Genomic DNA, 21,224 nt, shown 5'->3' on the forward strand with positions numbered 1-21,224 from the left:
GACAAGGACGGTAACTGACTCACTAGCTCTGCTTCTCCCTGCCTGCCAGCCCCCTTTGCGGGCCTGTGTTCAGGCTGGTGTCTGGATACCAATCTTTGTGGCTCTTCCCTCTTGCAGGGCACAGCTGCTGCAGGGTAGAGAGCAGTCACTTTCGGCATGTTTGGTTGATGATAACTCTGGTCATTGTAGCAAGGAGTGGAGCTGCTATGACAGTTTAGCTGTCTGCCATCACTACTTCCTTTCCAGTTTGCATTTAATAGATATCTGCACGGGAGGCTGAGGCAGGAGGATTGCTGTGAGTTTGAGACCAGCCTAGGCTACATAGTGAATTCCAGATCAGTCTCAACTATATAGTGAGACCTTGTCTCAAAAAAAAAAAAAAAAAAAATCTGCAATTTGATCACTTCTTATCATCCCACTGCCACCGCCCTTGTCTCACTTGCTGGCCTCTCACGTGGATTCTTGTGATAACTGGTCCCTTGCTCCTGGTTCTTTTCACTTGTTTTCCATTCAGCACCCAGTGGGAATACCAGTCAAATCTGTCCATCTTCTGTTCAAAACCTCCTACTAGCAAGCACATACCTAGAATCTTGCCTGCCGTGACCTCTCTGACCTTATTATGCTAGCTGCCCTTTTTAAACTCTGCTGAAGCCACCCTGGCCTGGCTCAGACATGTCAAGTGTGAGCCTGCCTTAGGGACTTTGCACTTTTTTCATGACCTCACACTTTTTCCTCTTAACAGGACTCTCTCCCTCCTTTTCTTTCTTCCTTGGCTGCTACTTTTCTTCTCAGCCTAAAATTTAATCCTGTCCCCAGCCTCTACCTCTCCTGCATCTCCCTTTTTATATACTTTCTGTCTTCCTTTCCCATCTATTTTCTGTTTTAAGCACTTATCACTTTTTAACAGTTGCCTATTTGTTGTGTTTATCGAGTGACTTCCCACGCTAGGATGGGGCTTCACAAAAGCAAGATATTTTGTCTGTTTTGCATGTTGCTGAATACTTGGTGCCTACGACCCACCTGAGCCTAGTGCCTCATAGGTGTTTAGTAAATATTTGTAGAGTGAATGCTTGTGCAGGTTCCCATTGCCCAGTGGCTTACAAGTTTGTCATTGTTTTGGTCTCGTCTGGCCGCTGCTCAGATCACAACTTGGGGGTGTGATGCAGATAGGAGCTGCTTTGTTTATTTGTTGGTGGTGACTTTCTTTTCCTGTGGAAATCTGAAGAATACATCTAGAGTAGCTCTGACCAGAAAGAGCAACCTTAGGGCAAGGGGCCATCTAGAAGTCCCAAGGGAGGTGTCCTTCCCTAGGTCCAGCTGTTCTTTGGCTCCCGTGGCTGCTGCTGTGCTCAGTCCTTCTCAGGGTGGGACTGGCTGGTGCTGGTCATAGACCTTGCTCCTGGACACTTGGGCTTGAGGTGAGCTAAGCTGATTTCCCAGAAATGTGGCCTGAGCCCCTGCCAGGAGGAGCATGACCTTTCAGACTTAGCCAGGGAAGAGAAATTTGTCTTCTCAGAAAAGAAGGAAGTCAGATGGGGATGAGCGGGCTCATTTGAAGGGTCTTTGCCTGTATTTCTGTCTTACTGATTGGGGCCTTCACTTTCTTCCAAAACTCTGCATGCCTTCCTGAAGTGTACTCCTTTTGGTTGCTTATTGTTACTGGCCGATCCAGGCCCAGAACCACCTGGCACAGTGCTGTGGGCCCATCTGTGTCCCCCTGCTCCCCTTCTCCGCTCTGCTCCAGATGGCAGGCCAGTGTGGGAGCAGCCCCCATGGAGCAATCCCTCTGCGGTTTGGTTGCCACAGCACACACTGACTGTTGGCCACGTTCCTTGCCTGGGGTGAGTGGAAGCCCCTTGTGGGCCCACAAAAGGTGCTGGGGGTGCCTGGGATGTTGTTGACAGAGTCCAAAGCCTTACACCACCCATCTCTAGCTCTTACCGGACAAGAAACTGCAGATCAGGTCAGGATAAAGGTGTCTAGGACATAGCTTGTAAGCAGGGCATCCGGACACAGACTTCGGGTCCTGGCTGTTGTCTCCACCCAGCTCCTTTCAGCATGACCCTAGAGGCTGGGGCCGTCTTAGGGCTCCTGCAGACCTCCTAGAAAGCTGCACAGTAAATAACTGAAAAGAGATCCCGCACAATCTCAGGCCAGAGATGACCTCCAGGACACTGAACGGCAGGGCCACCCAGTGTCAGTGTTCACTGGTAACAGCCAGCAAAGGTACAGGAGAAGGCGATGGGTTTTGCATCGCTTTTACAACTTGTAACATAATCTTTATGTAAATACTGTACCTTGAAGGTAACAGCAGGAAAGATGGGAAGAATTTCTCTTTTTATTTTCCCGTCAGACCAAGAAGATAGCAAAAGTGGAAAGTTAAGATTAAAAAAAGAAAACGCAATCCTGAGGAGGCTGGGAAATGTACTAGCACAGGCCATTGGGAATTCTGGGAGCAGGTCCCTGAGGCACAGTCCACCCTGGCCCCTGAGCTATTCTTCATTATAGAGGAGAGAAGATCTGAGGCTGCAGGGGAAAATCACAGGGGTTCTGGAAGCCCTGGGTGTTCGGACATGCTGAAAGAGAGCCCACACTGTTGCCCTGAGGCCTAGTGAGGAGCAAGAGGAGTAACCTCTGTCCTAGCCCTTCTAGTCATCCTTATAATGACTCACTTCAAAAACTGAATGCTAGTGACAGCGTGGATATCCCTGCTGCTGGGAAAGATGTAGGAAAAAGAAAGAACTGATGAGTGCTCAGCATTTTTCCTCTTTGGGCACTGGGGCCACTTGTCCAGGAGAGATGGTCCAGAGGCATAGGTCTTGCTATAGCCCTGGCTTAGCTCATAGAACCAGCAGCCATGACTCTACTGGCTCCCCTTTCCCCCTCTGCCTGGTCTCTTTCCTCTGCTGAGCGGGTTCTTCCTTCTGGTGTTCTAACATTAGCTGTCGCCACTGGAACACAGCCCAGACATTTGACCCTGGAGCACTGTGCTCTTGCAGCTCCTTCCCGTACGCCCACATGTGCTGGGGGTGGGGCAGGGTGCGAGGGCCCTTCTCTCATTTCCAGAGTGACCACCTCCTTTGGCCAGGCCTGGCCTTCTTTCCTCGGCAAGTCTTCCAGCCCTCTCTCAAGTCTGGAGGCCAGAGGGAGTTAGCGAGTGGCCAGTGTGGGGCAGAGGTTGGTACATGGCTCCAGGTTGCCTTACTTTCCCCCTAACAAGCACACATGTGTTTCTGAGGGATTAATCTGGTAGGTAGAATGAGGACTTCTTTCTGGGCTTATGAGATTAGGATGCCAGGGATAAGACACTTGCCAGTCTGAAGGGTTAGTGGCCACGTTGGGCCTTGTACCCAGCTGCCTAGGCACTGGGGGTCTTCATTCTCCTGGTGATGCCAAATTGTACTTTGGGCTCAGCAGCCCAGCCAGGCTCCTGGGTTGGCCATAGGCTGGCTTGAAATTAGGACTAGTACTGCATAGAGTCTGAGGAAATCTTGTGCCTCTCACCCTGGACAGGCAGAGATACTCCAGGGACCCCTTACATACCTCTGAAGCCTTGAAGCAGGGCTGTGGGATCTCCATTAGTGTCTCTGAGAGCCTCCTCCCAAGAGCACTGCTCCCTTCTCCTCTCCTCTTGGGCCTGGATCTCCTTTCTGCTTTCTCTTTCTGCCACCGTCTCTCACTAGTTGTTTAAGAGATGTGGGTGGTATGCTTGTGCCCTGTGGTGCATGACTGTGAGCTCCTCCCTGTTTCACTGTGGCTCCCCATACCCTGCGTCAGGAAAAGGAAAAAGTGACTTGATTGCTTTGGTCAGTGATCTGCAGAAGAAAGTTGCAAAGAACCACGGTTAAGGCCTGGCATTTTCTGCATAGGCTAGTTCCTCATTTGGAACCTTAATTGTGTCTATTTAAGTCAGGCCTCTTTTCTTTAGTCAGACAGATGGCCCTGAAGTCTCAGTTGGATTTTCAGCTTTTGCCTCTCCTACAAGGATCTGATTCCAAAAACTTTTTGTTAGGTGAGGAATCTCACAGAGACGAGGCCCTGTTCTGAGTGGGCTTGGGAACAGAGGTCCTGAAGAAAGAGGGGTACAGAGTGAAAATGTGCTCTCTGTCTTCCTGCACTGCAAACCTCAGCCAGACTTTGGGTGTGTGTTTGTTTCTGTGCAGATAGCAGGCTCTTGTGAAGCTTCAGGGGCTAAAAGTTCCCTTGGGCTGGTAGGCCTTAGCACACAGCAGTTTGTTTCTCCTCCTGGTGTGGGTGCAGAGGGTTTGAAGGGTTGGAGAGGCTGGCTGAAGGAATGACACACACCAGCGGGAATTTTATTATACTCTGGGCAGACTGGGAATAGAAAGGCTACGGTCAAACTGGTGCCCAGTGGGGACACCTGGTTGTTGCTTTGCCCGTGTAGGGTGGGACTCAGGGAAATCTGCCAGGCATCAGGGTGTATCTGGGGTCTCATACCTGGGAGGCTGTTGGGTATAAGATGTTTTGGCCTGGCTGCCATCAGCTTTACATCACAGACAGGGCTCAGACTGCAAGACGGGGCTCTGATCCTACTGTGAGGTCTTGAATAAAACCACTGAGAGTTCCTCATTCGTGACAGGAACCATCTCTAGCTAACTCACACCAAAAGAGTACTCCCAGGACACGTGGTGGAGAGCTGATGGGCCTAGAGAAGAGTTGGTGAGACAGGGTCCAGGCGTGAGAAAACTTCGGAAGGAGGTGCATGAGGGCAGGCAGCCTGAGGTGTCCCTTTTAGGTGAACTGGCACTGCCCTCCTTGTTTTGGGAGTCAGAACATGAGGCAATCATTTTGTGGCTACAAAGCTCTAGTTTCCTGCCCAGCCCGTGCCAGGGGAGATGGAGGCACCTTGATTAACAGCACCACCAAGACACTGTTCAGTGAGGGAGGGGAGTTATTCCAAGGCAAAGTCAGGGTGTTAGTAAAAGGGGAGCTGCACTTCTGGGCCATGCAGTTTTATACACTCAGAGGAACAGGATGGCTCACTTTCAGTGAAAATGAAGAATGTGTCCGTTTAGATTTTAAACAATCTTAGTGCAAACCATCCCTGGTCTTCTAGCACCCTTGGGTGGGCAGTTGGAGGCAGGCCTGGTTGAGTGGGGCAGCCTTGCCTCTCCCAGTTCCCCACTGAGTTCCGACTTTCCCTGTGCCCAGCAATTTGGGAAGGCAACATGTTCTGCTGAGTGAAAATCCACTTCTGCTGGCCAAACGTCCACTGGATGTGTGGGAGGAGGAACTGGATAGGTTGGCTCTGATAGGTAGCTCCAGCCATGGTGCCTGCCCTGGTGATTGCCCCTTTCCCTAGGAAGCTTCATTCTCAGAGCAGAGAATATGCACAGACACAAGCACATTGACCTCACTGTGTTTTGTGAAACAGAGCACATGTGGAGGGTAGTGATGTGGTCAGGATGGTCAGGAAGGGCCACTGAGGAGCCCACATGGTAGAAGGGAGAATACAGAGCCTGTCACCTAGAGATCCTAGTGCAAAGGAACCAAGGTAGCAGCACCTAGCAGCAGGAGTGAAAAGAGGATGAGCATAGGAAGGTGAGGGAGCCTGGCTCACACAGGGGTGTGGGATAGGGAGGGGAGTGCCCTGAATTTTGTGTTGGTTGCTGTGGGAAGTTGGAGAGGGATGATGTGGTTTGATCTCTGCTTTAAAAAGATGACTTTGAGTTCTGGGTGAAAGGTGGTGAATGGGTTAAGGGCACCCACCAGGACGCCAACAGGGTGGTACATTTGGTGGCAGCTTGGACAGGGATAGTGGTAGGGTAGTGAGAGTGTGCACCACACCTGGGAAATGATGGGCTGCTCTGGGGTCTGCAGCAAATGCTGAAAGTCTTTGTTGAGTGAATAAGTGAGTGAGTGAATGGGGACTTGAGAGCCCTGGGTGCTGGCCCGGGGGCATCCTGCAGTAGGTCATAACCCAGGCTGACATACTTCTGTATTCCTTGCAAGGTAGCTGGTGCCCAATCACGTGCCACATTCCCTGGGCAGACCTGGGTCACGAGTGCCCTGAAGTGTTTCCTATTAGAACATGCCAACTCAGTGGGGCTGAGGCTGTGGCCCCTGTTCCACCAATAAGGCGGGAATTGGCTATATACTGCCTGTAAAGCCCAAAGCCTTCCATGGCACCTGCCAACCAGGAAAGCAGCTTTCCTGTTCTCTTCTGTTTTCAGTGGTCCCTGTCATGGTTTGGACTTTGGTGGGCTACCAGCCAGGGGGCTGTCAGCCATCTGACCAGCCCAGGGCCTGGGCCGTAGTTTCCCAGTGGGCATTTTTTTACCTTGTACCTGGGTGCACCCTGTGTGCTGAGAATTTGCTTGGTAGGCACAACACCTGGCAGGGGAGAAACCCAGTTTCTCTCTCTGAACCATTTTCCTGAGAGCACCCTTGCCTGGTGTCTATAGGCTGTGCACTTGGCTATGTGAGTGGCATAGTCCCAGTGGCAGGCTCTCATGTGTTTGTTATCTTGTCCCCAGTGGGTGACTTTGGTGTTGCTTTCAGCTGTGTATCCTGCGGTGTTAACTGGGTCAACTGTGAGGGAGGCAGATGCAGCTGTCTTCACCTTTTTCCAGATACTGCATGGGTGGCTGTAGGGTAGATGATTAGCTATATCTTTGGAATCCAAGAGGGTAACCTAGCCTAATAGTGCAAGTGTTGTTTTAAACTGAGGAGGGAAACCCGGATGTGGTGGTAATCCTAGAACATCTGTAATCCTAGAACTCAGGAAGTTGAGGCAGGAGGATCTCTGTTAGTTTGAGGCTAGCCTGGGCTATATAATGAGGTCAAGGCTAGCCTGAATGACATACAAGACCATCTCTCTCAAAACAAACCAACCAACCAACCAGAAAAGAAAAAACTGAAGAGGGGGACTGGAGAAGGACTGCCCCATCCAGCTTCTTCTGGTCCTTCAACACCAGCTCAGGAGCCCCCCACCCCACCCTGGAAGCTGGCCCTCACCTCCTACCCCATCCCAGTGCATAACCCCTGAGCTCCCTTCAGCTTCAACTCTCTCTCTCTCTGTCTGTAGTGTAATGGTTTGTCTGTGTGACTGATCTCTTCGAAGAGTGAGTCCTCCTTTACCTCTGTGACCATGCGTTGGTTAGGATGGACCTTTAAAAACTCTGTGGGATAAATGCACTGTTGACCAAGTACAAAGTTCTCCAGCTTGAGCAGATGGGGATGAGGGGTGAGAACTCGTGCCAGGTGCTTGCCACCCTTTTATCTCTGTGGGCCAGGTGTTCCTAGTCAGTCCCACCCTCTTTCCAGGACTTACAGAGCCAAGGATTGGCTCCCGTGTGCTTCTCAGCTTATAAGCCTTGCGTGTCCTTGTCACTGGGAGTGGGGAGGGTATTGAGAGCTCCTCTCCAAAGCTGGCTGATCTGTCTGGGACTGAGAGCTTCCTTCCCCTTTGCATGGTCCCAGCACAGCCTGCACACAGATGACTGCCATTCCTGTGTGCTGAGTGGGTAAATGAATAAGGGGCCAGCAAATCAGTCTTTGGAATGCTTGAGGTGGCTGGTTCTGGGGTCCTGATGAGGAGTCTCCTCTACAGTGGTAGTCAGAACGGACCTATTGACTTGGATGTCAGCTAGCATGAGGAACCCCAGCATCCTCCACACTCAGTTTGCTCTCTGGCCATGGAACAATGCCTGGCACGTGGTCTCCTCTAGGCCTGGTTTTTACCCCGTGGCCGTAGTGTCAGGCTGATTCTAGGCATGAGCTGTGAGGGAAGATGGAGAATGCTCACAGTGGAAGGGGAAACTTGTGGAAAGACAGTGCCCAGGAGTCAGTGCGAAAGTTGAGGCTAAATGGAAGCATTGAGTTTCTGTTTCAGTTCAGAGGGGCCTCCCTGTAGCCACAAAGCAGCTGTGAAGCACAAGCCAGCATTCTCTGAGCCGCCCATTGCTTCCTGCTAGAGAAGGAAGAGCCAGCCTTATTTCCAAGGGAGGGATCTGGGAGTGGGGTGGGCCCTCTGCTCCTCACCCCCAGGAAGTCCCACCTCTCCCAGCCTGCTCCCAGCTGATGGTGGAGTTTGTTCAACTGTTCACCATTGTCACACCTCCCCCGCATCACCTATGTGGCAACATCACCGAATGTCAGAAGTCACGGGCTTCCGTTTTAAAAGTCTGTTCACTTGCTGCGTGTCTCACTCGATACTTGAACAGAGTCTGGGCCCAGTCCCATGCAGATGTTGTCTCTTGGGATATACTGCCTTTCTCCTTCCCCTTGAAAAGGACAGTTACTGCAAAGGGCGGTCCTCTCTGTAATTGTGACTTTAGCAAGAGATCAGTGCAGAGTCATGTATGGATGTGCTTCTTATGACATGAAGAGTGAATAGCTTTTCTGGTTGTTTTCAGCACACGCCAAAGAAGATGAGTCAAGGACCTACCCTTTTCTCTTGTGGAATTATGGGTGAGTAAACACGTGGCATGGCCGTCCTCCTCTAGTTGTTCCAGCCAGGTGAGATGCTGAAGGCACTTTCAAGTGCCAGAGGGCACTGGGGACTCTTTTATGTGTGTTTCAATTATCTCAGTCCCCAGTGCTGCTGGCATGGTCTGGGAGCTGCTGGGGTGAGTGAGGGGACAGACGCTGTTGTGTGGTTTACAAATACCGTTTCTAACCCTAGCATTGAGTCTTTCTTTCTGATTATTAAAGTAATTGACATTGATTTTTTTTATTCAGAAAATAAACCTTAGTATATGAAGTAAAAATGTCTTTCAGCCCCAGTTCCCAGCATTGGCTACTGTTGTTATTTTCTTGTATGTTTGTTTGTTTTTGGAATTTTTTTGACATAGCCGAGTCCATGATGAACATATAATTATATAAAACTGTATTTGTTTGCTTTTTCATTTGGTAGTTACCACAGCATGAAAATTATTCATTCCATGCATTTTAATGGTCTGTATTACTGTGTTGTGTAGATGTATCAAAGTGGTTATTGGGCAAAAAGGGCTGTCGAATGCTGCTGTTGTCCCTAACAATGACTCTGGAAGTGTCTGAGTCTCGTGTTTTGGATTATTCCTTAGGATGGCTCCCAGGGACCTTTTTATGTTCTTGATTTATACTGCTGACTTGCCTCCCAGAAAAGATCCCTTACTCAGCCTTCTGTTTCCATGCAAATTTGAGTTGCCATGTCTTCCAGGGGGCAAAAAAAGATGACTGCATTGACTGTGTGGATTTCTTGATGCTCTGGGTGATTGGGTACAGCTTCTCCTTCTGCAGTCACTCCATGACTCTCCTGCTCCATTGGAATGTCCTGCCAGATGAGTTTCTGAAATGTCTGTGTTGAGTCAGAGACCACACTTTGATGAGGGGTAACTACAGTGGGTGTTCAGATTCACCCTGTCTCCGGAAAGGCATATCGATTCATTCCTGTCTTCTTTCTTAGTCGCTTGCCTCTGTGTCCAGTGATTTCTGTTTCTTTTTTCAAGGCTTTTCCTGTAGATGTGGTGATGAGTGGAGGTGTGCAGGGTCTATTGAGCACTGTGTATGTAGCTTCAGGGCCAAAGAAGTTAGGAGGAAACTGAGGCCCTGTGAAGTGATCCTCCCCAAGGTCCCTTGAGTGGCAGAATCGAACCAGGTAGAGGAGAAGGAAGATTGTTTTCTTTTCAGTCATATGCCACAGCTCTGGGAGAGCTGGGTAGTCCTCTTTGATACTGCCACTAAGCGGAAATAGAAACAGGGAGATCACCTGGCCTTGGTTTACTGTGTGACACACTTCTGAGCCTGTCCCCACACAGTCGAGTATCTCCTTGGTGGTTAACAGCTTTCAGACCCTCTGTACCCTAGCACATGGTAAAGAAGCCTGCTGCATTGCCTGCTTCCTGGGAAAGCCTCATGCCCGAGCTGCCTCCATTCGTCATGCCAGGAAAGAGAGACTTCGCTCACCTCACCAGACTTCAGTTTGAAACAAAAGCCAGACTAGGCTGAGTTGTGGGGACCAAGGCTGTTCATGCATTCGGCTTCTCTGGCCTTTACACCTGAGTCATAATAAGGTAAACCCTTATGTGTTTATGACAGGCAGTGTTAGGGCCATATAATCGTGCTGAACTTTAAAAATGTTCTGAGCCTCAGTTTCCTCATCTGCAAAACAGCAGTTGTGCTAGCACTTACCTTGTAGGTTTATTGTGAGAACTGTGTGACATAATGTTTATGATGAGTTTAGCACAGAGAGAGCACTCCATAAGTAGTAGTTAAAAGGAAGACTGAGACCTAAGTTGAAGTCTGCTCATCTGAGGGCCCTGAACTGAGGAATGCTTCCTGAGAAGAAGCCTCCACATCTAAACAAGGGGAACACCTTGGCTTCCTTTGGAGAGGGAGTACAGATGGGAGCTATGCTTGCAGGGGCCAGTGTCCAAGGCAGAGAGGTCTGGGGAAGGAGGCAGGTCTGCTGAAGCTCAGGTGGCCCAGGATGTCTTAGATCCTCTAGAGCCCAGGAGTCTGATTTCTACTGGAGGAGGCCTCTTTCTGTCAGGGAGGATTGGGTCCTCCAGGAGGTACTGGTGTGTGTCTCTTGTGGTTCTTTAGGATATCCAGGTCTTCACCCTTCCTCTTCCCTTTTGCAAGGCCCCATCCTGCAGGTCAGCACCAAGATACTGCCACCCAGTCAAAGGAGGTGCAGGGACAGCTGTTCAGGTGATGGGTCTGGGCATGCCCCTGTCCTCCACTGTGTGTCTCTTCCTGACACACCTTTTCTGTCTGTTGCTCATCCCCCTTGAATCAGAACCCTGCACAAAGGAAATTTCTTTCAAGTGGAGGAGAAAGCAACACACAATGAATTCTCCATGGCGTGGACCATCTTCTGAGATAGAAGAGCCCTTAGAGCCATGAGCAAGTTACCCCATCCTGCTGTGCCTCAGTTTCTTTCTCTAGCTAATTGCAGATGTTGTGGGGATTCAAAGAGATAGCAGTACCCCAAAGGTGCCCACTCTGTCCCTTCCTTTCTGTCCTTTGCTGACACCTACTGAGGCAGAAGGGTCAGCCGTCCAAGGCCTCCCAAGCCCAGTGTGTGCTGAGGGAAGCGCAGGTTACCATTCTAGCCCATTTAACCTATGAATTGAAGTTTTGTGGCCTCATCCTGTGCTATGAAAACTGGGAGTGCACCCTAGACAGCGAGATTTCATGTCGGGTGTGCCTGCTTTTCATTGGCGGGCAAGACAACACCCTGAGGGGCTGGCTAGACTTTTCAAGAGGGTTTTGGGCCCTTCCAGGGTTGGACAATGCTGGGCAAAGATAAAGCGCCAAATTATTGTAATCACCAACCCACAGTCTGTCTTCTGGAGATAAAGGGCTCAAGTGCTGGCCCCGATCAGTGGAATTCTCCTGTGAGACCTGGATCTAGTTAGACCATTATGAAACTGGGTTTCATAAATGCTCAAAAGAAAACTCCATGAAGTGCATTAGGGCTAAGAGCACAGCAGGGTCTTATGTGCTGCTGCTTCTTAGAATGCTGCCTTTCTAAATGGCTGGGCCTCCTTATTGCCATCTTAGATAAAACAATTTACTAATATAAGCAAGTGCTCATGATGATAGTTTTCGTTTTGTTTTCAAAGTGCTTGTTTTATGATTTCAAGGTAGATACCAGTCCTCACCTCAACCTTGCCCCTACTCCAATTTGGAAACTTGATACAAAGAAGTGATTTTGTACTTTTCCAGATTGGGGGAGAAAACAAAGTCAGGTGAGGAATGAATGGGGAAACGGCAGAGTGGAGCCCAGCCTTGCCCACTTGTTCTATGCCTGGCTAAGGGCCTTTTATTAAGGTGCCAGGCTTACTCTGTCACTGCAAGGCCCTTTCTGGCAGAGGCCAAGTTTGCTTTCTTGGTTTCCTTTCTCACTTCCCAGATCATCACCTTCTGCGATGGAGTGGAATTTCCTTTGCAAACAGCTTTTCCAGGGAAGAGCCATTGACCTGAGGTCGTACTGTACTCTTGACACTGGAAACATGGGTTAGGTGGTAGCTCCATGGGCATGGCCCACCCATGGCCAGCTGGCCAGGCAGGGAGCCAGACCCGTGCTCCTGATACTGGCTTCCAGTGGGTACAGAACATAGATCCTCTTGTGTGGGGTGAGGTGAGGCCTGCATGGGAACCACTGTGCGCAGCACTTCTGAATACTCTGCCATTTGTGGTGGGAAATGATTCTCCATGCTGACTGTGCGGCACACATCGACTAGTTTAATTGTTTTTAGTGAAAGTGGGCAAGTGGGGTGAGAGTAAATTCCATTCACCACTCTCTGCTAATTGCAGCCATTGAATGAGTTCTGTGTTGTGGGGAGAGTGGACACCACACATTTCATTTTCTTCATTGCTCAGGCAAGGAGAGGACCTGGAAATCACATAAAATTCAAGAAAGCAATGGCAATACCAATCATTTTTTAAAAGCCACTAGGAGAAGTCTTATAAATACAAGTCATTGGGCAGAACAAAACAATTCATATGCTAAAAAATTGGATGGAAACCCATAATTACTTTTTGGAGTTATGGTAATAAATTATTTATTAATGTAAATTATTTCACAGGCAAAGAACATAGAGGAAACGAGCATAAGGATCATACATTATGTATAAAAAGGAATTGCAAAAATATTATAGCAGCCCTACTTGTGCCACTCAGTACAGGTTTGTCAGCATTTTAATTATAAGCCCTTACTTTCAGTGTTTAATTACTTGGCTGTTAAAGTCTACTCGTACATAAAAAGGTTGTTCCCGGGGGCACTCTCTGGTTGGATTTCTACAGGGAAACTGTTTGGCTGTGTAGAGCTGCGTAGGACTGAGAGATTTCACTTTGAGATTCGGTAGCTTTCAGTCTTTTAACTCAGTCACTATTTGTCATTGAAAGTGGAATGTGATTACACCTTCTGTGAAAAAGCTGGCATTCACAGGCTGAGTGTTTTCTGTTTCTTAGAAAAACAATCAAATGAAACACAATGAAAAACAGCAAATATAAAATCAGCTACTCAGGCCCCATTTTTGGTCTTTTCCACATTTTTTTAGAAAATCTTTCAGCCATAGCCATTTTAAGTGTTTATGATTGAGCCAGGGTCTCCTGTGAGAAACTGATAATTAATTAACTAATATAGGCTAGGATGAGATTTGTTTTTATTGAAAAAAAAATTACATCCATATAGAAGTATGTATATGTGTATGCATGACTTTTTAAAAAATCATGTTTTCTTTATTTTTACATGTTATTTTCATTTTATCTTTAGTGATTGTGGTCATATGTGTGATTTTTTAAAAAATCTCTAAAATAGTTTAAGGTTCCTCTGTACAGGGGGTTTTAAATTCTTCTTTGTACCATTCATTAGTCTCAGACAGTTTTCTGGAATAAAATACAGAATGGAAGTAGATGTGAAATAGAGCTGGCTTCAGTGTCAAATAGCTGCTTCAGTGACATGAAAAAGAAGCCTCCCAGGTTGCCGTCTTATGCAGGCTGGGCTGACTTGGGGGTGGGTGGGGACATCACAGAATTGCCAGAGGACAGGAAGGGGCTATTGCAGACTGTCTTTGGGTGTCATGTTCTCTATGGCGAAAGATGGTCAAGGTAGGGGAGACTCCCTGGCCCAGCTGCAAGAGGATGGCTTTGGGGTGGTAGATCAGGCTTAAAGAGACTTATCACTAATGTAAGGAGACATCTGTGAAGACAGATCTCTGATGGTCTAGCTGGAAGCTTCTTCCTGGTCCTCAGAGGGAAGGCTGCAAAAATCTTGTCTCTTGGGTCTGCACTTGAGGTGTTTAACCTTTCTAGAAACCACATTCTGTTGTGGTTATGTCACTTTAAGGGAGAATCTAAAACAGCACAGAGATCTCCAGAGCTGTAAAACTCCCTTGTCCTTTGAATGTAACAAGTCCTTCAAGAATCTAGGCCCCTGGGAATTTCCCTTCAAGTTTAAAAGCAGAAATGGACACATGAACACTTGAGGTCAAATGCCATTTATTTTCTTCTGAGTGTTTTTCTTTCTTCGAGCTCTAGATTTGTGTGCCCAACAGCCTTCTGCACTCCTTGGTCAAGGGGTAGCAGGACCAGATCCTCATGAATGTGAATTTGGGGATTTGAGTCCTTATCTCCACAGGTAGTAACTTGCAGAAAGACTCCGTGTCCAGTCCTTGTACCTCAGGTTTGGAAGAGATTCACTTAGTTCCTCTGCGAGAGAAGTGGGCGCCAGGGTGGTTGTGTGGCTCTCATCTGTAGGCAGAGTGTTACCCTGTGCATACATGGACACACTCCTATGTGTAATTTCAGACTTTTAAGATTGGCACACAGGGACATTGAGAAGCTTGGACAGTCCTGGAGGTTACAGTAACAGGGATGGCACAGGAGGTGATCAGCAGATGCTTGCTGTGAGACTCTGTGCTCCTGTGCTATGCTCAGGTCTGGCAGTGGCTTGGTGTTGGGCTCCAGGTAAGTGGAGAGCCCTTCTGGAAAGCTTTAGAACACTGTTGATGGCCCACAATGTGTCCTTAGGGAAATGATGGGAGCCACAAATGTTTCTTGTTCACAAGAGTCAGTTGCCCCTGAGGCGTCTGCCAATGGCTCTCAATCCAGAGTTGGATTGAGAGGGAAGTCCTGAGGGGCATACTTTGTGGGCTGTAACACACTGATCGTGATGCACAAGCCCCAACGTACTTGAGAGATGAAGTGATCCTTCTTCATAGTTCTACTTCCTGTTATTGTCCAAACCAAAAGCATAACAAAGACATCAACTCTCAATGTTGTTATGTAAGACATTTGTAGAGAATCACCAACCCACTAGAGGTTTCCCAGGAGTGGCTGGGCGGTCTGGCTGGGCTGCTCTTATGACTGAGGCTGTTGTGTACCTGTGGTCCAGAGCAGTGATTCTCAGCATTTTTGTATTACAGTACCCTGGAGAACCTATTTCAATGCAGATTCCTACCTCAAGAAGTTCTGATTTGTCAAGTAAGGGACAGGGCTATATGGAGAAGGTATATCTTTAGAGGAGGCTTGGGTAACTCTTTTTTTCTTTTTTTTTTTTTGGTGGTACTGGGGATTAAATCCAGTGCTGAGCAACATCCCTGGTTTATTTTATTTTTAAATTTTGACACAGGGTCTCATTACGTTTCCCTGGCTGACTTTAAACTTGCAATCCTCCTGCCTCAGCTTCCCAAGTAGCCATGATTATAGGCTTATACTACCATGCCCAGTAAGAGGCATCTTTATGAACACTGCCTCTCTCAAGCATGGTTCTGCACATGCTCCAGAAACCATATTTCAGGAAGGCCTAATGCTGAGAAGACAGGTTTCCTTTCTAGCTTGAGTCCAGAGATTGATACCGAGGTACAGAAGCGTTGAGTGTCGGATACGAGTACGTTTTCTAGTACTGTCATACTGGAATTACGATGATGGCTGCCATTTCAGAGAGCTGCTGGCTGGCCCTGCACTGGGCACCTATTTTCTTCTCGCAGAAGCCCTGATCTGAGAGATTAAGGAATTTGTAGTACTGAGGTTTGAACCCAGGGCTGTGCCCTTTCCATTACACTGAATGACCCTTGCTCAGTGCACTCCTTATGTCCATGGCCTTTGCCACTTTTGAAAGAATTATAGTTTGTGCAGAAGTGATGTTGAACGGAGAGAGAGGGCCCTGGTATCCTCTTCTCGGAGCCCTATGGAGACACTTTGTGCAGTGTGACATTGGTACCTAGTGTCGGGCAGTTTTCCACTAAAAACAGCCTCTCTTCTTGTTTCTTTTGTCTTGTAACCTGACTCAACAAATAGCTTGCTGTTCCCTCAGTGAAGGTAGGAAACCCAAGGGCTAAACATAGCCTCAATTGTTTTTACTTATATTTTACTTCTCAATGTGATAAAGATAGAAACAATTACAGTATTATCTGCGCTGCTGACAGGACAAGTGGCCACCTGGCTGGTGTTGATACACAGTAGCAGCACTTTGCATTTTCAAAGTGTCTTAGACATAACTCTGCCCAACAGTCTCCTGGCTGCATCACAGGCAGCCATCTGGGTGAGGCGGAGAGTTCATGACACAGCCCAGGTTAGACCTGCCTGGCTGAGGAAGGGTTACTTATGCCAAGGATGAAGAACAAGCAAGACCAAGCAAGCATTCCCAGCCTCCTCTGTAGCTTTTGTGTGCATTTTGTCATCTTTTCCTTCTGCTCCACCCCTCCTGAATGAAGTCTGCTATGTGCCATGCTCAGTGCTAAGCACTGGGGAGCCACACTGGACTGTGCTTGAGAGCTGGGAGCCCAGTAGGAGATGTAGACCTGTAAGCAGATAACTAAAGCTCTGTCAGTATGTGAGCTGTATGACTGAAAATCCGAGCACAGTCCTGTGAATAGGTAGGGGCCATATGGAAAAGATGTATCCTCAGAGGAAGTTTGGGAGGCTCCTAATTCGGAGTTAGAGGCTCTCTTGGTGGAAGGAGGATAAAGGCAGAACATTCCAGCCCTAGAGAAAGTGTGTAGTCGCGGAAGAGCTGATGTTTGGGGGAAGGATGCACCTGCACTCACACTGTGCTCTAGTTAAACCAATAGACTGAATTAGGAGCTGACTCTGAGCCCTCCTTACAACAAAGAAATCATAGATTAAGATCGTCAGGCTCTATAAACAGGATGGAGTCAGTCCTGTAGGCAAGCAGGATGTGTTAGAATTTACCATTGGGGATTTGATAGTTTCAAGGTCAGTGAATCTGACTCCCAGCCCTCTAACCAGCTAAGTCCTCCATACTGAGTTGAAGTCCAGACTGAACTACACAGTGAGACCTTGTCTTTAAAAAAAAAAAAAAAAGCAATGGATAACTGCCAAGAGGCCTGACCATAGTAGGTGGTAGCTTTAGAAAGTTCTGTAGAGTCTGTGGGGAAATGGGCCTGGAATATGGGACCCCTGAGGCGTCCTGCCTAGAAGCACCAAGATTACAGGATGGCCAAGGGAACGGAATGGCACTGCTAGATGAAAGTCATGTTCCTATTTATCTGGCTCCCAAGTCCCCTTTCTTCTTATTTTCTAGAGGTGGGGAAAATACCAGTCTGGTGAAATGAAAATGGGGTGGAAGGTGGCACCCTCTGAGAATGGGATCAACCTCTTCTAATGTCATGTTTTTTTGAGGCCTGGTTGAGACACATTCCCTTGTGTGCCCAGGTAGCTAAGCACCAGCCTGTGCTACCATCTTGGGGCTCGTGCCCTTGGCTGGGTTCCTCCCCTACTCTGCCACAATCCTACCCCCTAGGGGACTTCGGTGCCTTGACCCAAAGGGAAGTTAGAGGCAAGCAACTTCCTGAAAGCCCAAAGGAAGGTGAGGTTTAGGCCCTGGCCCTGGCTTGCTTCCTGAATTAAGTCAGGACATAGGACTCATGGGCTTAGTGGGCACAGCCCGTACGTATTTGCTAATCTCTTTGTTCTCATAGAAAATTTAGAGATTATAGAAAAATAATATATAAATTTAGTAGCTGTCTGCAAATCAACTGTTACTTTTGTTCATTTCCTTTGTATCTTCACAAATAGCGCAGTGCATGTTTTACTAAGGAAGAATCACATGGAGGCTGGGGATTTAGCTCAGTGTTTCCCCTGCCTGCTTCACAAGTGCAAGGGCCTGAGTTTGATCCCTGGTACCGAAAAAAAAAAAAAAGAAAAAAAGAATCACACAGTTTTATGTCCTTAGAAGCATCATATCACTAGCATTTCCAACATCATTACATGATTCTTGAGATAAGCTGTTTTATGTTCCATGCTATTCTTTGATACTTTGTTTATCCAGCCCCCTACTGTAGGACACTTAAATGTATTTACCACTTTATTTTCATCATTATTTTGATGGTCATCATCATCCATGAATTTCTACTTTTTTTGAGGGTAATTTTCTTCCTTTCTCATAACCAAGGTGGTCGTGACTCAGTCCGTGTTGGTTTATATCACTTTTTTTTTTCTTTTTATTGAGTTTATTGGTACAATCTAGGTATACAGTACAGTTACATTCATTACTGGGATCTTGTACCTTTACATGAAAGGTCTTGATTCTCATTTTTTCCCCTTGTCCCTGCCCTCCCTTCACCCCCTCCTCCCCTCCCCATTTACAAACACTTTATTTCCATTTTTTCAGTTTCTCATATTTTTTTCTTCTCCCTTATTACCTTTCTCCCACCCTTCCCACTTTCCCTACACCTTTAGTCCTTTACTTCCTATTTCACATTATTAATTGTCTCATTAGGATCCTGTGTACTATTATAGTTTTTCACACCAAAGAAACTATTCGGTATTTCAATTAAAGAAATCTCTGTATGAACATTAAAAATAGGGAATCCTAAAATAAAAATAAAAAGGAAAGTAAAAGAGAAAAGGCAATGATGTAAGATTAAAATAATCCTTAATTCTGAAGATGAAAATGATCCCTGAACATATTTAAATTGCTTCTTGCTCTTGTAGTCTTATATTATTCTTTTTTTTCATTATTTAGAAATTATTAGTTTCTGTAATCAAACCCACGTAGATATGACCTTACATATTTAATACAGTGCGTTACCCCTATACAAATGGAAAAAAAATTAACATTTCTAGACCAATATGGCTGTTAATTTCTGTACAATGCCAACTCAACACAGTAAATTGAGATAACTTTTCCCAAAATCGACAGCAGAGTTAAAATTTCCAAAAATTCTAATTATATATATATGTATATATATGTATATTTATATAAAAGACCAATAATAGCAGTATGTTATGCATCAAAGTTTATATCACTTGTAATTTTACATTATTATTTTAGTTCACTGAACTTTGACCTAATGGCTAATACCAGATTGAAACTGTTTTAAAAGAATGATGACTACTTGAATGCTTTGTATGGGTAGTGAAGACACATTTGAACTACATAAATGCATCTTGCAAAAAGATACTTTTTAGTAATGTTTGTATTTGGGAGTAATTTTATCTAATCCAACTGAAGGAACAGGTGTCTGGACTTGCCTTGGCCAGGGCCGTGGCTGTGGCCTCGGAAGATTCTGGGATGAGGTGAATTGGCTGTTTTGCCAGTCCTGCTTTGTTCTCGGCTGGCCCACTTGGGCTTACAGAAAATCTCTTTCCTGCATTCCCAGCAGCCTCTGTATGGTTTTTCCTTATGTCCCCTTTCCAGTGCCCCAGCCTCTCAGGCTGCCAAGTGGGAGGAAGACTGTGGATGACTCTGACTTGGCTTTTCCTCTGGTCTCTGGAGTCCTCTTTTGCTGCATTGTTTTTTTTTTTGTTGTTGTTGTTTTGGTTTGGTTTTTTGTTTTGTTTTTCTGAGACAGGGTCTCCCTATGTAGTTGAGACTGACCTGGAGCTCACTATGTAGCCCAGGCTGCTCTCGAACTCACAGCGATCCTCCTGCCTCAGCCTCCTGAGTGCTGGGATTACAGGTGTGTGCCACCAGGTCTGGCTTTTTGCTGCATTGTTTACCCACCTTGAACCAGTGGAATAGCTGCTGGTTGCGATGCTTAGTTCAGGACTGGTCTGTTAGCACCTTTTGAGAAGTATCTTGTCTCTTTTTATTTTTATTTATTTTAAAAAATTAATTAAAAAATTTTTTTTTCATACCAGGGATCAAACTCAGGACCTTGTGCTTGCAAGGCAGGCACAGGCATCACTGAGCTAAATCTGCAGCCCCCCTTGTGTCTTTTTAAAGTTTTTTTATTTGTACATATTAGCAGTTTGCAATGATTATAGTCCTCGTGGGGAGTTGGTACATGTACGTAACACATCTTAATTCTTTTTATCCCCTATTAATCTCCTTCCCACTGGAGAAAGATCTGTCTATCTGCCTACTTTATCTATTTTTTATTTTGCTCTTTATTTATATTTTGGGTTTCTTATGTAAGAGAAAACTTGCAATATTTAAACTTGTGCACTTAATGGTCTCAAGGTGCATCATCCACTTTCCTCCAAATGACTCGTTTATTTTTCTGTGTGGCAGCGTAGTACTCCACAGTGTGTAAATACCACATTCTATTTATCAATTCATCTGCACAACAGCACGATTCATAATAGCCAAATCTTAGAAACAGCTTATATGTCCATCAAAAGACAGATAAAGAAAATGTGGTATTCATACATTATGGAGTACTACTCTGCCATAAAGAAGGATAAACTTGAATCATTTGGAGGAAAATAGATGCACCTTGAGACCATAATCTTAAGTGAAATAAATCAGTTAGTGAAATAAATCCCCATTTTCTTTTTTGTTGTTGTTATTTGTTTGTTTTTAGTACTGGGGATTGAACTCGGGTCCTTGTGCTTGCAAGGCAGGTGCCAGAACCACTGTGCTAAATCCCCAGCCCCCCATTTTCTAATGGGCATTTGGGGGAGAATGCCGAACATTTCTTCATGTATTATCCATTTGTACTTCTTCTGAGAAGTGACTGTTCATTTCAAGTACTCATTTTTTGATTCGGTCTTTTATTGGAGGGGAGTCTTAAGTTTTTTGAGTTCTTTATGTATTCTAGATATGAATCTTCTGTGTGGAAATAGCTGGCAAAAAATTTTCCTATTCCTGTAGGCTTTCTTTACTCTGTCGGTTTTTTCTTTTGATGTGCAGAAGCTTTTTAATTTGAAATGGTCCCATTTGTTGATTCTTGCTACTAGAACCAAGAATCCCCTGTGTAACTGGGACTCTGCTTCTTATACCTATGACTTTAAGAGTTTTACTTTTCAGCAGGTTAAGTGTTTCTGTTTTAACATTCAGATCTTGATCCATTCTGATTTTAGTTTATTATGTGTGAGGAATGGGGACTAGACTCAGTTGAGAAGTATCTTGTCTCTTTCTGACCTTTGCAAAGTAGGAGGAGAATCAAGTAAAGGAGCTAAGTTTGTGGTTTTTGCTACTTGAAGCATGCCTCTCTTGTGGGTTAAATTGTAATTTTCTGAATCAGTATAGTATATCTCGCCTGACCTATCATGTTTACTGTGGTGATTCTTCCTAGCATTGTATTATGAAGAGGGCTTGGTCTTAGGGTCTAAGCTGTGTGATCCTGGGCCAGTTACTCAACTTCTACCAAGCCTCAGTCTTCCCCTCTGGACCTTGATGGTCCTGCATGCAAAATACTGTGTGGATTGTATGGCCCAGGGTGGTTTTAGAGAATGAACCACATTGCTGAGAGAATTGGAGTTCATTTAAATGTCCTCTGCCAGGGATTTTGCTCAGTGGTTCTGCTGACTGCCTTGCAAGTGCAAGGGCCCAAGTTTGATCCCCGGTACCGGGGATATAT

The 21,224-nt window shown here is 46.2% G+C and overlaps 1 protein-coding gene across 2 annotated transcripts in view; it reads left to right on the forward strand.

Moving 5' to 3' along the window:
• Fam53b (family with sequence similarity 53 member B) overlaps window positions 1–21,224 on the forward strand; it is an 81,748-nt gene that overhangs the window by 2,526 nt on the left and 57,998 nt on the right. For both annotated transcript variants that reach the window (XM_033761367.1, XM_033761368.1), the window contains exon 2: window positions 8,379–8,433. In XM_033761367.1, the coding sequence (XP_033617258.1) occupies window positions 8,379–8,433 (55 nt within the window). The remainder of the gene's footprint in view (window positions 1–8,378; window positions 8,434–21,224) is intronic.

The sequence above is a fragment of the Fukomys damarensis genome, unplaced genomic scaffold, assembly GCF_012274545.1.
Source record: "Fukomys damarensis isolate Sample0158 unplaced genomic scaffold, DMR_v1.0_HiC HiC_scaffold_8, whole genome shotgun sequence".
NCBI classification, from domain to species: domain Eukaryota; kingdom Metazoa; phylum Chordata; class Mammalia; order Rodentia; family Bathyergidae; genus Fukomys; species Fukomys damarensis.